The following is a 16,154-nucleotide window of genomic DNA, read 5'->3' as shown; positions in this document are numbered from 1 at the left end:
ACGATAGAGAAACCACCGTTTACACAGCCTTTCCCGGCAGCACTACAGCTAATCTTTTGTTTGATTCCCACGTCGGGGAAGTTTCCCATCATCCTTGGTGGGCGCCGCCCTCTGGCCTACTCAAGTCCGGAGGCCAGAGGCCCGTCTCCTTGGCCTCGCCCTTGCACAGATGGAGGTTAAGCCTTGGCGTGGGCGCTGACGTCAGCACCGGAGTTCCCTCCAGCAGGATGTCTCCTAACTGTCTGCAGCAGAGACAGAGGCAGGACAGAGCCCCCAGTGTTCGGCAGATACAGGTGGACACGAACGGGAGCCAGCCATCCAGGAAGGCCTGCCCTCCCTCCTACCCCCGGGCTCTGTTAGGGGTAGATAGATGCTTCCAGAAGTCCACCTCCGCACTGCTGGGCCCCTTTCCCTCCCTTGGGTCACTTGCTTCCTGAGACAAACAGCAGGACGGGCAAAGCCCTTCCACTGCTGGGCCGTTTTTAGGCCCCAATCCCAGCATCTGAAGTGATCAGTTATCCCGATAACTGTACAGCCTTGGTTCCTAAATGCCTCCTGTCGCTGCCCTTGTTGCTCAAGCAGGTTGAGTCCGTGGAATTCACCGTCTGGGACATCGGTGGCCCCGCCAGCATGGCCACTGTCAATCAGTGCTTCTTCACAGACAAGGCCCTGTATGTGGTGGTCTGGAACCTGGCGCTGGGGGAGGAGGCCGTGGCCAACCTCCAGTTCTGGCTGCTCAACATCGAGGTGAGGAGATGCCAGCCAGCCCTGTGGTTGCCAGTCCTCCGAGTGTCACAGGGGTCCGCCACTTCTCTGAAGCATCCCCCTTCACTGAGGAAAAAAAAGAGAACAGAAAAGAAATGGTCAGGGAGAAACACTTTGCGTTTGGGCTGGTTTTTGGAGGACCCAGGATCCTAGGTCACAGTGAAACACTTCACAACCATCCTGAGCCAGGGGCACCTGGGTGGTTCAGTCGGCTAAGCGCCCGACTCTTGATTTCAGCTCAGGTCACGATCTCATGGTCGTGAGATTGAGCCCTGCATCAGGCTCTCTGCTGAGCGTGGAGCCTGCTTGGGATTCTCTCTGTCTCTCTCTCTGCACCTCCCCTGCTCATGCTCTCTCTTTCACTCTCTAAAAAGAAAAAGAAAAGCGAAAAACCCTCCTCGGCCAGATTGTTGGTGGTGCTCTTGTAATTTTCTTCTACCTTAAATTTAAGAGCCCCCCACCCTTGGGCCCAAAAGGAAAACAGAACTCCCCTCTCATGAGCAAAGGTGATGAGAGCCTGGATTCAGGCCACTGCCCCAGGGAGCTGACGTGCTGGCTGCAGGGATCAGAAATCCAGACCCTCCGGGGTGCCTCATGGAACCCCTCAGGGCCAAACAGGTTTTGCAGAGAGGAGTGCGGGGCACCTGGGAGCTGTTTCCCAGTGCCCCGATGCTCAGCCACGGGGTTCTCTCTGGCAGGCCAAGGCCCCCAACGCTGTGGTGCTGGTGGTAGGAACACACCTGGACTTAATCGAAACCAAATTCCGAGTGGAGAGAATCGCAACCCTGCGCGCCTACGTGCTGGCGTTGTGCCGCTCGCCCTCCGGGTCCAGGGCCACGGGCTTCCCGGACATCACCTTCAAACACTTACAGTGAGTGTCCTGCTTGCTCCTACCTTGTGCCTGAGGCTGCTGCTCCCTCTGGTGTCCATCTTTCCCGGGGACACTGGGATCCGCCTGCAGAGGGCTCCCCGAGCGGGGGGCTGGGCTCCTCGGGGGCCCCTTCCGGGCTCAGCCCCCAGAGCAGACTCGGCCCTGGGGAGGGCAAGGAGCCACTAGAGGAGTGGCAGGGCAGAGCCTGGGCACACCCTCTCCACGCTTCTTTCCTGGTCCCCTCCTCCCCCGGGGCCAGTGCTGAGTGTGCATGGCCCCCACGGGACCAGGAGATTTGAGCTCGTGCACCACGCATCACATTTGCTGATCCCTGACCAAGGACAGACCCCACGGGCAGTCTTGGTCCTTGCACTGGGGCTGAGCGGTCTGGGCCCGTGCCAATGGAACTGGTGCCCTGGGCTTGTCACTTCTCTTACCTTCTGAGCTTAGACTCACGACAGCCCCGTGAGGTACAGGGACCGTTGTGCCCACTTCACAGATGATAAAACAAGCCCAGCGAGTGAAGTAAGCATTCTCTCAGAGGAATCAAGTGTGTGTTACTACAGCTGTGCCGGTGGCTCTCAGCTTCCCTCACTCTGGGTGCAGTGCTGCGGACCTGGGTGTAGGTGACAGCCTGGGGCCACTTCTGCCCCGCTCAGAATGCGGGATCTGGCAGATCCTGATGCAGAATTTCCGGAATTCTTCGTGTGTCCTTGAGAACATCTCTGAGTCCTGTGACAACAGGAGCACTGGCTCTGAGCCAGACACCTGGGTCCACCCCAAGTCTGCTCCTTTCCAGCTTGGAGGTCACCTTGCACCCGTGTGCCTCACCTTCCTCCTCTGTAAAACGGGCGCACTCAGAACACATACCGCGTTGCTCCCAGTGAGATCTGGATACATTTGTCCGTGCCCACCTCTCACGAGTTCCCTTGACTTGCCAGCATTAGGGACAAAACCTGTGGAAACAGAGACACTACAGGGCTTGTCAGAGGGAAGACGCGTGATGAGTGATCACCTTCTGTGTTACACTCGCAGCGAGCTCTCCTGCAAGAGTCTGGAAGGCCAGGAAGGGCTACGGCAGCTGATCTTCCACGTCACATGCAACATGAAGGATGTGGGCAGCACCATAGGCTGCCAGAGACTCGCGGGGAGGCTGGTGGGTACCTGGCGCTTCCGACCAGAACCAGAGGGGCTGCTCCCTCCCATTCCGTTGGGAACCCAAACTTCCCTTCCTCCCTGCTGTCAAACAAGTATGCTGGGTCCTCAGGCGCGGTGGTCCCAAGGCAAGAACCGTTTTTGGGAGGCGGGGGGGAGGGAGGCAAGGGGATGGGGCAGTGAGGGGAAAGGTACACCTACCCGGGGGACACCTGGGTGGCTCAGTCGGTTAAGCGTCTGACTCTTGATGTCGGCTCAGGCCGTGATCTCACGGTTCGTGCGTTCAAGCCCCGCGGTGGGCTCTGCGCTGGCAGTGTGGAGCCTGCTTAGGATTCCCTCTCTCTCTTTCTCTCTCTCTCTCTCTCTCTCTCTCCCCCTCCCCTGCTTGTGCTCTCTCTCTCTCTCTCTTTGAAAATAAATAAACATTAAAAAAAAAGAAGAAGTTCACCTGCTGAGCCTCAGGGGCTGGCAGGCAGGGCTGGGGACCTGGGGACCCAGCCACCCAGCCACCCACCTGTCCGCCCCCCCACCCAGATCCCCAGGAGCTACCTGAGCCTCCAGGAGGCAGTGCTGGCCGAGCAGCAGCGCCGAAGCCTGAGCGACGACGTGCAGTACCTGACGGACAGGCAGCTGGAGCAGCTGGTGGAGCAGACACCAGACAACGACATCAAAGACTATGAGGACCTGCAGTCCGGTGAGTGGAGGGCGGGGAGGGGGGCGCAGCGGCCCAGGTGGACTCCCACCGGCACAGGCGTGTCTGCGAATGACTGGCAAAGCACTTCAGGTGTTTGTGATTCGGGGGCCACAAAAAAAATTGTCAGGAGCAGGCAAGTGTGCCAAACTGGAACCCATGAGAGGCGGAGATCAACGGCCGGGGGCTCCCCAGCTGGCCGTGTTGGATCAGCACGTGGGCAAGACTTACGAGACAGGGCGGCCGACCCGGCTAAAGGGCCATGCGTGTTGGGAGCCTTGGTTGCTTTCCTAGGAAGAACGTGTGGCCTGGGCCCCTCGGGATGAGGCCACCCCAGAGTCCTTCGCCCCTTGTCTGACGCCGCTTCCTCCCGCCCGCTTCCCTGGGCAGCCATCAGCTTCCTCATAGAGACCGGCACCCTGCTGCACTTCCCGGACACCAGCCACGGCCTGCGGAACCTCTACTTCCTTGACCCCATTTGGCTGTCCGAATGTCTGCAGAGGATCTTCAACATCAAGGGCTCCCGCTCCGTGGCCAAGAACGGGGTGATCCGGGCCGAGGACCTCAGGATGCTGCTTGTGGGGACCGGCTTCACACAGCAGACAGAGGAGCAGTACTTCCAGTTCCTGGCCAAGTTCGAGATCGCCCTGCCGGTGGCCAATGACAGGTGAGCCCTCGGCTGCCCGCACTGCTCCCTGGAGGAAGGACTTGGGACCGGGGGCACTGGTGGCTGAAACGAGATGTCCAGGGATGGGCCATGGTGAGGACCCGCCTGCCTGGGCTGGCTGTTCCTTCCTGTGCTGTGGGCTTCCCTTTTCAGGGGATTCGAAGAAAATGCATTTATTGACAAAGTGCAGGAAACCGTGCAAGAATGGCATTAAAAATATTCTGGGGGCTGGGGGAGGGAGTTCATGTTTTAGAGGGTTGACTGCTTGGGTATTTAGTGAATACATATGGGTTAAGTGACGAGGGTGCCCACGCTAATTACACAGCCTGGCTTCAAAAGGCAGAGAGGGCAGGGGCTGGGGGGCGGGTACTCATGGGTCCGAGCTAGTGATGATACATCTAATCCAACTGGGTGCTCAGGGCCTCCTGGCCCTAATTTCCTCCTGGGTCTAATACCAGTGCCGTCCAGGAAGCAGTAGCCAGGACTCCAGATCCACAGACCAGACCACACAGACCAAATCCACCTACTATAGACCTTGTCACCACCCACCCCCGACCCCAGAGCTCTGGGGAGATGACCACTGGAGGCTCCCGCGAAGCTGGCCTGGACCCTGTGTGGCCAGCCCAGAGACTCTGCCTGCATAGACTGGGGCCTCTCAGGAGCCAGATCTCAGTCACTGTGCCTGAGGCACGACTCAGATTTCCACTCAACCTTATAACTACAGGAGAGGGCCTCAGTCCTTCTTGTCGCTCCAGCCCCCTGGGGGCCATGAGTGAGTCCTAAAAAGAGAAACTCCAGAGAGGAACTGAGAGTCCGAAAGATACCTCATACTGTGGCCCAGGGAGTGTCCTGGACTTTGGTCCATGCAACGTGAGGCAGCCTCTGAGTTGACAGCATTGCCAAAATCTGACGATTTTCTGGTTATTTTACCGACAGGACAGAGAAAGGTGGGAATTCCTGCACTCAGGAAAGGCAAGGCAGTTGTCCACACATGTGTGTCCGGGTGGACCATAAAATTATCCAGGTCACGGCCAAGTGTCCAAAGAGGCTTATAGCACAGCGGGTCAGACCACAGAGCCAGAATGCCTGAGTATGAACCCCAACTGCCCTTCTTGCCTCATCTGTAAAATGGGAATAATGCGATTACCAACGAGTATTATAGTTGTTGTGAGGATTAAATACAACAATGAACGTTGGGGTACTTGGGTGGCTCATTCGGTTAAGCATTTGACTAGATTTCAGCTCCGGTCATGATCTCATGGTTCATGAGATCAAGCCCCAAGTTCGGCTCTATGCTGACAGCACAGAACCTGCTTGGGATTCTCTGTCTCCCTTTCTCTCTCACCCCTCCCCCACTTTCTCTCTCTCACCCTCTCTCTCAAAATAAATAGACATTTAAATAATAGTAATAATAAAATTAGATAATACACGTAAAGTATTCAAGGTGTCTCTTGCACTTGAAGGCTCCAAAGACATCAGTACAACTTACTGTCACTCTTCCTTTGTGTTAAGTACTCAGAGCCAGTGGCATCTGGTTCCATAAAAAGTAACGAATATCTGAGCATTTTCCATTTTAGCACAGGTGTGATGGTTCCCCTGTGCCCTAGGCTGAGTTCCATCTCCTTGCACATAAGCCTTTATCTGGTCAATGATGCTACTGACCATCTCTGAGAGCTCCTGTCCCACCAAGGCAGTCATGGTAGTGTAGCATGAGTGAACCAGCTCCCGGGTACAGACCCGGTGCCCTGCCCAGGGTTTCATGGCTTTATGTTCAACAGGCACATGAACATAGCCCCCATCTTGCTGACACTGTGGTTATCCCCTGGTTCAGGCTTCCCAGCTAGTAATTGCTCTCAAGTAGGTCAGCAGGTGTCCGTAGTCTTGCTCCACACACCTTAAGAAGAGCTTCCGTTGCCAGTCGGGATCTCTTTGTTTGCCATGCTGGCTTCTGAGTCATCCCTGCCTTTGGAAATATTGAGCCCCTGCTCTGTGTGTGCCGTGTTGCCTGCAGGGCTCCTGCGTCCAGAGCAAGCTCTCTCTGCACTCACTCTCACACCTACAAAGACGTGGCCAGCTGAGTGTGATGTGGGCGGAAGAAGCGGAATAAATCATGCAAGGCACTGACAAGGGCCTCCCACAATGGGGAAGAGACAGAACAGCTAGATAACAAGGACTTTTCAGAACATGAAGGAATAAATCAGGGTGTCCTGCTGGCCAAGGCTGGGGGTGGAGGGAAAGGTGATTGAGAAGGTCCTTTTACTTAAGATCTGAAGTGGCTAAAAAGAACCTAATACTTCATTGCCTGCCCCCTTTGGGCCTCACCTGCACAGCCCCTGTCTATCCTCCACCAACTCTGTGGGATAAGTGTCCTTTCTCGTCCCACATCAGGGAGGTGGAATCTCAATATGGTTACACTGCATGCCAAAAACACAGAGCCAGGATTAAGTATTCTTTTACAGTATTTTATAGGGTCTCTTCCAGAAAGTTCTAAAGACATTTTATTGGACCTAAACTGATGTATTTTAAAAGCATCAGGGGAGCTGAAGGCAAGGCCTTTGTTGAGAAAAGGGCACACCCAGGGGCCGCCCTGTGCCTGCCTCCACAGCTCCACACACACACAGAACATGCTGGTTTTCAGGCACGCTCTCAGTGGGACCTCCCCAGGCTTCAGCTGTTTCCCACTGACCACAGTCATGAACAGCTCACTGACTCGGTGACTCAGCACTTTTACGATGAGCAAGAGTGCTCTCATAAACCATCCCTCTGTGCAAAAACAGCCTCGTCCTGACTTTGAAGGCGATTGTGTTGTCTCAACTGTCCAAGAACAATAAATAGCTTCGAAGGCCAAAAATGTTACTCTGACCCCAATATCTGCATTGTCCTTGGAACCGTGCAGCTGTATTTGTTTTTCCTCCACCATCCAAAGTTCATTTTAAGGGATTTCCCCAATCACAACCCACTTTTACAGAGAGCGAACCGTGACTTGCTATGTCTGACGGGTTTATGACTACAGATGTTTTCATGTCTTCCCTCGGGATAGTCTAGTCGCCGTCTTAGAGACCTTCCTTGATACGTGTGCTTGCTGTGCCCATCTTCATTTTCTCTTGGAGCATTTATTCTCAACACAGAAACTACTGTCTCTTTCTAAAAGTAAAATCCCAAAGGCCCCAGGGGGGAAGGGACTTGGGCAGCGTGCCCCGGCCAGCTCGGGCCACGCTGTTCACCTGTCCCCTTTGTTGTGTTTCAGCTATCTTCTGCCACACCTCCTTCCGTCCAAACCCGGCCTGGACACTCACGGCATGCGACACCCCAAGGCCAATACCATTCAGAGAGTGTTTAAGATGAGCTTCGTTCCTGTTGGCTTCTGGCAAAGGTTTATAGCACGGATGCTGATCAGCCTGGCGGAGATGGACCTCCAGGTAGCTGCCGTTTCTGCATGGGGTTGGCGGGGGGGTGGGGGGTGTGTGTGTGTGGAGAATGCGTGCGCAGCAGCCGTAGCTGAGCCCTCGAGGGAAGGAGATGGCCCTTCATGGGAGGGGCTTGATCAAAACCCCTTTTCCTGCAGCAAAGCTACTGACTTGGGGCCAGGAGGCCAGTGTGGCACGGCTGCCTTCTCTTCTGTAGGCTGGCAGACCCATTTGAACCATTCTGCAAATACCAAATCAGCACCTCACTGGCTCAGAATACTCATTTTAGGAGCAGTGGTTGTAAATCAATCCATATCAAAATCCCCTGGAGGGGTCACCTGGGTGGCTCAGTCGGTTAAGCATTTGACTCTTGAATTCAGTTCAGGTCATGATTTCATGGACCCCATGTCAGCTCCACGATGGGCTTGGAGACTGCCCGGGATTCTCTCTCCCCCTTTCTCTCTGTTCCTCCCCTGCTTGTGTGAGCATGTGTATGCACTCTCTCACTCTCTCCCTCTCAAAAAAAGAAAACAAAATCCCCTAGCTTGTTAGGACATAGATGGCTGGTCCCCCTCAGAGGTTTTGATCAGGTGGGTATGGACTGGGACCCATCATTTTGCATACCTAACCCTTGTCCCCAGTGATGCCACTGGGTGGTTTGGGGACCACACTTGGAGAACCATGGCTTTAGAACCATGTTTTTGCCCACTCAGGCTGTGCGCTAGAAGCCAACGTGAACCTGGGGAGCTTCTAACAGACATGGACAGAGCCCAGACGGCTTAACTTAGAATCTCTCAGGGCAGCACCCAGGCATTGGTAGTTTTTAAAGCTTGGCAGGTTATTTCACCATCCAGTCAAGCTTGAGAACCAGGAGTGTAGAGCTTTAACTTGGTCTGGAAGCAACAAAGACCTAACCCAAGAAGTTACTTTCTGTGGGTTCACCTGGGGTGGTTGAAAGGCATCCTGGCTGTCTGTCAACGTGAATTTCATGCAAAACAGTAACATGAAAGTAGCATTTGTATGGAGTGGTGTTTCTCAGAGTGGGGTTCCTGGACCAGCAGAGGCAGCCTTACCTGGGAGCTTGTTAGAAATGCAAATTCTTGGGCCCACCCTGGACCCACTACATCAGAACCCCCAGGATGGAGGCCAGCACTCTGTTTTTCACAAGCCTTCCAGGGGATTCTGACCCACTCTACAATTTGAGCACCCCGGCATAAACTTGGACTATTGAATAATTGGCATTAAATTCAGTATGGATTTATTTTTTACCACATTGTAATTAAAAGGCTCTTATAGAATTAGCAACTCCTTGACTAATTAAAAATATTCTTTGATCTCCCCATTTTACTGAAATGTTAAAAAATAAATACAAGAGCCTGAAAATCATAACTGCTGTGGCCCATGTTATGGGGAGTTTGGTGGGGGGGAGGGGGGGGCTTGTTTGCAAGGCCTGGAGGGCGCACTGGTGGGGAGAGTGGGTGCAGGAGCTGGCTCATCTGCAGTCCCGATCCGGTCACGCTGCCCTCCCTTTGAACTCATTGTCCTGCCACATTCTAAGTGGGAGGTCACAACACAGCGTCCTCGTCCTCGTCATCGTGTGAGGCCTGAGCTCCCAAGTGGGCTCAGTGTTGGGGGTGGGGGGCAGGCGCCCTTCCAGGCAGCATCCCTCACTCAAAATGAGGGGGAAAGTCCCATTGAAATTCAGATGAAGGGATTTCAGTCTCAGGAGCAATCAAGGCGTACAAATTCAAGCGAGGATGAAATGCTGGCCACTTTTCACCTCTCAAATCAGCAAAGAGTAAAGCCATAGTAGCCCCCAGAATCATGACGCGGTTCATACCCTGTGGTCAGAGTGTATATGTTCTAATCGTTTCGAAAGCGATTGCTCAGTACACGTCCAGGGCTAAGAGTATTCCAACCCTCTGATGCAATAATCCCACTGCTAACACTGTGAACTAAGGAAATCAGAGAAAGTTTTGTGACTTTTCACATTCTACTGGCTCACAGTCTGCATTATTAAATAAGGCTTTCTTTTTTTAAGTTTATTTATTTATTTTGAGAGAGGCAGAGACAGTGTGAGCAGAGGAGGGACAGCATGAGTGAGACAGAGAATCCCAAGCAGGCTCTGCGCTGGTAAGTGCAGACTTGGGGCTCGAACTCACGAACAAACCATGAGATTATGACCTGAGCGGAAATCAAGAGTTGGCTACTTAACCAACTAAGCCACCCAGGTGCCCTGGGAAGTTACTACACTTAGTAAAATATTGAGCTTTAGGAAAATGAATTTTATATGAGTTATTAATGGCATAGGGAAAGTGAGGTTTTTAAAAGCATACAAATTTAGAAAATTAGAAGTACAAATTTAGAAAATATGGCCTCAGCTATTTTCTAAACATACATGTAAACAGAAAAAAAAATCCTCGATTAATATACACCAAAATATACCAAAATAGTGTTGTTTTGTGTTCTTTTGCACATTTGTCTGTATTTTCTACATTTTCTAACATAAATTGTTGCTCGTAAAGTCAGGGAGGGAAAAGATTTAAACAGAAGAAGCCTATTATTATCAATCCTTTGGGGAAAATGTGCTCCTAGGGTATCCTGGAGACCCGTTCAGATAGTGCAGTGTTTAACTTGGCAGCGGGATGCGTGGTGTGGGAGGAGGGGGTGGGAAAGACGGGGGTCATTTATCACGATGGGGCCACACCGGTCTCTCCAGAGCTCTGTTCAGGGCCAGCGAGGAGGCCGGAATACTTAAGCAGCATCTTTTCTCTGTCTTTCAGCTTTTTGAAAACAAGAAGAATACTAAAAGCAGACACAGGAAAGTCACCATTTATAGTTTTACAGGAAACCAGAGAAATCGCTGCAGTACGTTCAGAGTGAAAAGAAATCAGACCATCTATTGGCAGGAAGGGCTCCTGGTCACTTTTGATGGGGGCTACCTCAGGTAGGAATACTTGAGAACCCACGTGACTGGGTCAACGTGGTGCCGTGGAAATAGCCCCGTGGTGGCCTCTTCTGGGAGACTGTCCACTGGTGTCCAGAGTTCTGTTCCCGAGAGCAGCTCATCATGGCAGTTTGCTAGAAATACGAGACTCTCCCCTGAAAATATCCAGGGGCTCCCTGTCTCCTCACCTCCTTCCTCTCCCTGTGAGAGAGGGTATGGTGACCACAGACCAGGACTTGAGGGAAGTGGGCGGGCACTGAGCTCCAGCACCCCCCACCCCCGTGGTCACTTAGGTGACACCTGCAAGAGCCTTGCAACCATCTAGCCCTATCCCCTTGTCCTAAGTGACGATGGCCCAGGTGACCCCGCTGGTTCCCCAGCCCGGATCCTACGTGCAACATAACGAGTTACCTCATTTAGCTCCCTTTTCCTGTCTACCTTTTTGAGAGACAGAAAGACATAAAGTCAACTCAAGAGGTTTAATAAACGACTTTTAATCAGTTTTAATAAACGCACACAATTATTTCATATTTACAATGAGTTTTTCAAAATATTCTTCAGTTGCATGAGAGGAGAAGAGTAATGTATCTTCTTTTGAGGGCCTGACTTGAGCCCCTCTCTTTGCCTAGGGTTTTCATATAGATAGATGTTCCCACTTAAAGCTCACAGCTGCCGCCTGGCAGATGAGAATCTTGTGGTTCAGAGAAGGGGAGAACCTTCCCCAAGGCCACACCTGGAGATCTGATTCTAGCTTGAGCATCCCCTACTGCCAAGTCCTCATTACGTCCACCTCATGGCATTGGGAAGTCGTGGGGGCACAAGGCAGAGTCAGGCACACAAGGGGATCCCCTCGACAGTCCTGCCTGGGCACAGGGTACTGGGGTGGGATGGTAGGGTCCCTGGGGTTTAGGTCTTGCCCTGGAGACAAGGAGATCATCCCAGGGCCCTCCACGGGCAGATCACAGTGGACTCTTTCTGGGTTGCAGTGTGGAATCCTCGGACGTGAACTGGAAAAAGAAAAAAAGTGGAGGAATAAAAATCATTTGCCAGTCAGAAATGAGGGACTTCTCTGCAATGGCTTTTATCACAGACCATGTCAATTCCTTGATCGATCAGTGGTTTCCTGGTAAGAGAATGTTCTGGAACCAAGTCTTTGCTCATGTTAATATTTCTTTATGAATATTCTTTATGAATCAGGGTGGGGCACATTATTTAGGGAGCAGAAGTCTCACTGGGATTCAGCCCAAGGCAACCAGAGAGGTCCTAATGGCCCTTTGGCAGAATCCTGATCCCAGGGGAGTATGGCTGTGTCATGGGGGTGGGTGCTATGGGGAAGACGTGGGCCCGGGCCCCACAGGGTGTGTGCAGGACTTGGCCCCCTGTCTTCCCACAGTGTGTGGGAAGGAAGACTACCCTGGGTACCACGCGTGGTCCAGGAAGACCTTGCGTGTGAACTTCACGTGGGTCTTTTCTGCACATTGAGGCTAGTGCTGAAATCTGGGGGCACCGCATGGATGCAGATTTAACCCTTACACAGGGGTGGGGAGGCAAGAGAGCCACACCTGTCAAGGACCCCCATTTTTCTTTCCTGCCTGCCCCCATCCTCAAATCCCAGAGGTGATCAACCACCCACATGGCCCTTTGATCAGTTTCTCCATTGACAATCCACCCAAAGAAAACACTTTTTGAAGTGAAGCTTTTGAGGCCCTCTGTTTGTTTTGCTACCAGAGTGGAGACAAACCTGCAGGGTGTCCTGCAGAGAGGAGGCTGTCTGGGGCCAAGCAGGCAGCCTCTTCCCCATGAGCCCTCAACCCTTGAAGGCTGGCAGCTGAGAGGGCAGTGCTGGGTTTGGACACCAAGACCTGCTTGGCCAGCCTTCTAACCTCCCCAAGCTGGCTTCTCACTTGAAGCCATCCCTGCATCCCCGGGCAGGAGGTCATCGGAGGACACGGCAGGATGTATGCTTTGGACACCAGGGCCTGGGATCCTTCCAGGGTTGATGGAAAAGCTGACCTACCAGGCAAAAATCTTAGAAAGGAGCGTAAGAGAAGACAGTTTGGGTGTGCTTGGCCATCCAAGGGAGCCTCCCTGGGCTTTTATGACTCCCCGCCAACCAGAGAGCCCTACAGCAGGTGCTTCTGCAGATGTGAGGGGGGCGAGGCAGGGGGTGCATTAGATAATCACCTGAGACAGGAGGGGCTGGGCCAAGCGCCTGAGACAGGGCTGCCCAGGAGAGAGCACCACCTGCCAGCTAGCAGGATATATTATACACAGGGCTGCAGATAGCAAATGTGCCCAGAAGCTTCTAAGAGTCCCCCTCCTACCCTGCACAAGACAGGCCATCAGTTCACCCTGAGGGTTCCTCTACAGGGGGGCCATGGAGCCTGTTTCTTTGCACCTCCTTTCAGAGGCGGGCAGCAAAGCTGTGTGTCTCCTGCCCAGGGGAACGCAGGTAAAATGACTAGGTTCTATTTTAATTTGTACTCATTTCTCCCCCCTGCATTGCTCTTCTAGGAAGGATCAGAGTAATTGCAAGCCTTATGTTTCTAATTTCAAGAATGGCTCCTTATTGGTTGTGGTTCGGTTGTTGGAGCGTGACATAGCTCCGACCCAGCCCGCAGCATCCTGTCAGGGCCCGGCTGTGCAGGAGGGATCCGCAACCTCTCAGCCCTGCCTCAGCCAGCCGGCTCAGGGTCTAGACCACCCACTGTCTGTCCAGTGCATCCCTGACCTTTCCCCGTGCGCGTCTTTCCTGGTGAAGGATCTCGCTGTCCAAAAAAGAACCCAAGTCATGGTTCAGCCACTCCCTGGGGTCCAGGCAGGGGCACACAGACCCCCTCCCGTGAAAAGCCCACCCAGCCCAAAGTTGCAGGGTGCTACCTGCAGCCACCTTCATGTGAACTGTGTCCTTCTCTGTCCCCATTTAGCCCTGACAGCCACAGAAAGCGACGGGACCCCACTCATGGAGCAGTACGTCCCCTGCCCAGTCTGCGAGACCTCCTGGGCCCAGCACACCGACCCGAGTGAGAAATCAGAGGGTGTACAGTACTTCGACATGGAAGACTGCGTGCTGACAGCCATTGAGCAGGACTTCATCTCCTGCCCCAGACACCCTGACCTCCCCGTGCCTCTCCAGGAGCTGGTTCCTGAGCTGTTCATGACTGACTTCCCGGCCAGGTAGGCCACAGCACCACACTGCATGGCTGGCCCCCACCTTGGGGCTGCCCTAGCCATGCTTCCCACACAATCTCCTGTGACCTTTAGTCCCTGTCCTAGGCTGCCCGAAGGGAACCAGGCTGTCAGCTTGCCATTTTTGAGGCCACAACAGGCTCAGCTGAGCCGATCACCTGGAGGGGCACGCCATTCTGGGTCCCCACACTGTGTTTCCATCACATCACCTGAGCTCCTTTGCACTAAGTTTGCTGTTCCCTCTGATTCCTCCTTTTCCTGCCGGCTCAAGGAATGGGAGGCAAATTCTCCTTGGTGGCGTTCAGGAAGGGGGCGCTCCAGACCTACAGCCGCATTTGCCTTTCCTGGCAAACGAGAGCATTTGGATCCCTGAATCTGTTCTCCTTTTTTTGTTGTTAATTTTTTTTTAATGTTTATCTATTTTTGAGAGACAGAGCACAAGTGGGGGAGGGGCAGAGAGAGAGGGAGACACAGAGAATCAGAAGCAGGCTCCAGCCTCTGAGCTGTCAGCACAGAGCCCAATGTGGGACTCAAACTCAGGAACAGCGAGATCATGACCTAGGCCAGTGTTGGACACTTAACCTACTGAGCCACCTAGGTGCCCCAATCTGTTCTTTTTTTTTTTTTTAAGTTTATTTATTTATTTTGGGAAGAGAGCACAAGTCGGGGAAGAACAGAGAGAGAGGGAGAGAGAGAATCCCAAGCAGACTCCACACTGTCAGCACAGAGCCCAATGCGGGGCTTGAACTCACAAACTGTGAGATCATGACCGAGCTGAAGTCAGACACTTAACTGACTGAGCTACCCAGGCGGCCCCTCTAAATCTGTTTTTAAAGTTGAGTCTACTCTATAACCCAAGATAATGGCTGGGCAAAGAATGCTGGAGAAATAGAGAATGTTTTGAGGTCCCATCCAACAGGAAACAGTCACAAAATCCAAGTGCTTGGTAAAAGAAGGAATCTTCTGTAGTCATGGAAACCAAAAGGTATGACTTCGTCTCCCTGGAGACAGTTTGACATTGGCCATTACCAACTATTTTGGAGTTATGGAGTCCTATTGTTGTCTTATTCAAAGGATTGCTAGATCTGGCTTCTTTAAAGAAAAGTAAACTTTATGGGGTTATTTTCATTTTTCCAGATTGCCCCCTCTCCCAAAGAATAGACACAGAGCACTCGTAGATACTGCAGAATTGGGGTTCCAAAGCCTGCTTCTGGATGAGTCTATCAGATTAAGAAATTGCTTCCTGCATTGGTTGATGTCCCCCTCCCCACAGCCCTTTTCAATATCCCCAGTTACCTCACTGGTAGAAAGAGCAATAAAATGCTATTCTTCTGCCAAATGAGCCCTCTTTATTGCTAGAATTCTAATGTGAGGCTTATCACTTCTCAAAGACCACATGCAGAGTTTTGTATATGTGTGAATCAGATTTCTTGGGGGGGGGGGTGCCCAGTTAGGCAGCCCCAAATGTTAGGATTTTCATGTATTTGCTGAACCTTGTCAGGTTTTATGCCCCAACTGCATCCAGGCTGTGGCATCTACTGTATGAAATCTGGAAAGCCAGTTTGGATGTCCCCATTGGTGTGGATCTAATTACAAGCCATGGCGTGGTTCTTAAATGACGGTACTTGGCTGGGACTTGAAAAGCCCAACAATGTGAACAGGATTCCCAACCTGGCAGAGGCTCTCTGGAAACTTGGGCAGTGGCCCCAACTGCGGCCCTGAAGCATCGCACTCCCCATGCTGCGAGTTTGGGCAGGTGGGGGTTGGGAGAGTGACTACGTGGCATCCAGGGAGCCCCGTCCTGTGGCCCCGAGTTCACAGGAGTCCTAACTGGATGCCCTGAGGGATCCCCGATGGTCCTGCTGCCTCTCATGCCCATCCTGGGAGGCTCCCATGTGCCCACGCTGCCCAAGCAGGTGGTTTTGGGGTGGGCACTTGGAGAGCAGCCCAGCTCGTCTTCCGCTGTACCACTGAGGTCCACCGTGGGTGCAGCTGCACCCGCCTGGAGTGCAGTGCGTGCGGTTGAGCCGTGCAAAGTCTGAGCAGCTGCAGAATCTGTTCCTGGAAGGCGTGGGAAACAACAGCCTGGCAGGGTTGGCCTGTGGGGCCAGAAGGGCTTCAGTGGGTGCACCTGGTGTAGGCAGCTGACCAGGAACCCAGACAGACCTCAGCAGAGCAGGGGGAGGCCCTGAAATGGGAAGGCATCTCCCCCTCCTTCCCTGCCTCCCATCATCCCTCTCCATCTCCCTCCCTTCCAGGAATGACGTGCAGTCTTTCCAAAGCCCCACAGAAATCTTCCCTTTACCCGGATTAGAACACACAGACCAGTGAGGTCTAAACTGCCTGCCCTTGGGTGAAATCCTAGTCATCCATTGTGCAGACACTACTCAAGACAGTGAGAAGCCCTCTGTGGCTGCCTGGGGCATCTGGGTGGCTCAGTCCGTTGAGCATCTGACTTGATT

At 53.0% G+C, this 16,154-nt stretch overlaps 1 protein-coding gene across 6 annotated transcripts in view; it reads left to right on the top strand.

The window, feature by feature from the left end:
* LRRK1 (leucine rich repeat kinase 1) overlaps window positions 1–16,154 on the top strand; it is a 133,096-nt gene that overhangs the window by 94,735 nt on the left and 22,207 nt on the right. For 5 of the 6 annotated variants that reach the window (XM_086711396.1, XM_086711395.1, XM_086711398.1 and 2 more), the window contains 9 exons: window positions 580–747; window positions 1,464–1,636; window positions 2,672–2,792; window positions 3,326–3,485; window positions 3,873–4,149; window positions 7,397–7,568; window positions 10,340–10,503; window positions 11,490–11,629; window positions 13,431–13,680. In XM_086711396.1, coding sequence (XP_086567522.1) covers window positions 580–747; window positions 1,464–1,636; window positions 2,672–2,792; window positions 3,326–3,485; window positions 3,873–4,149; window positions 7,397–7,568; window positions 10,340–10,503; window positions 11,490–11,629; window positions 13,431–13,680 — 1,625 coding nt within the window. The remainder of the gene's footprint in view (window positions 1–579; window positions 748–1,463; window positions 1,637–2,671; window positions 2,793–3,325; window positions 3,486–3,872; window positions 4,150–7,396; window positions 7,569–10,339; window positions 10,504–11,489; window positions 11,630–13,430; window positions 13,681–16,154) is intronic. The other variant, XM_086711397.1, reaches the window with a different exon arrangement.

Source organism: Puma concolor, chromosome B3 (assembly GCF_028749965.1).
Source record: "Puma concolor isolate L17-30 chromosome B3, mPumCon1.1.hap2, whole genome shotgun sequence".
NCBI lineage: Eukaryota > Metazoa > Chordata > Mammalia > Carnivora > Felidae > Puma > Puma concolor.
This window is presented reverse-complemented; position numbering and strand designations above follow the sequence as displayed.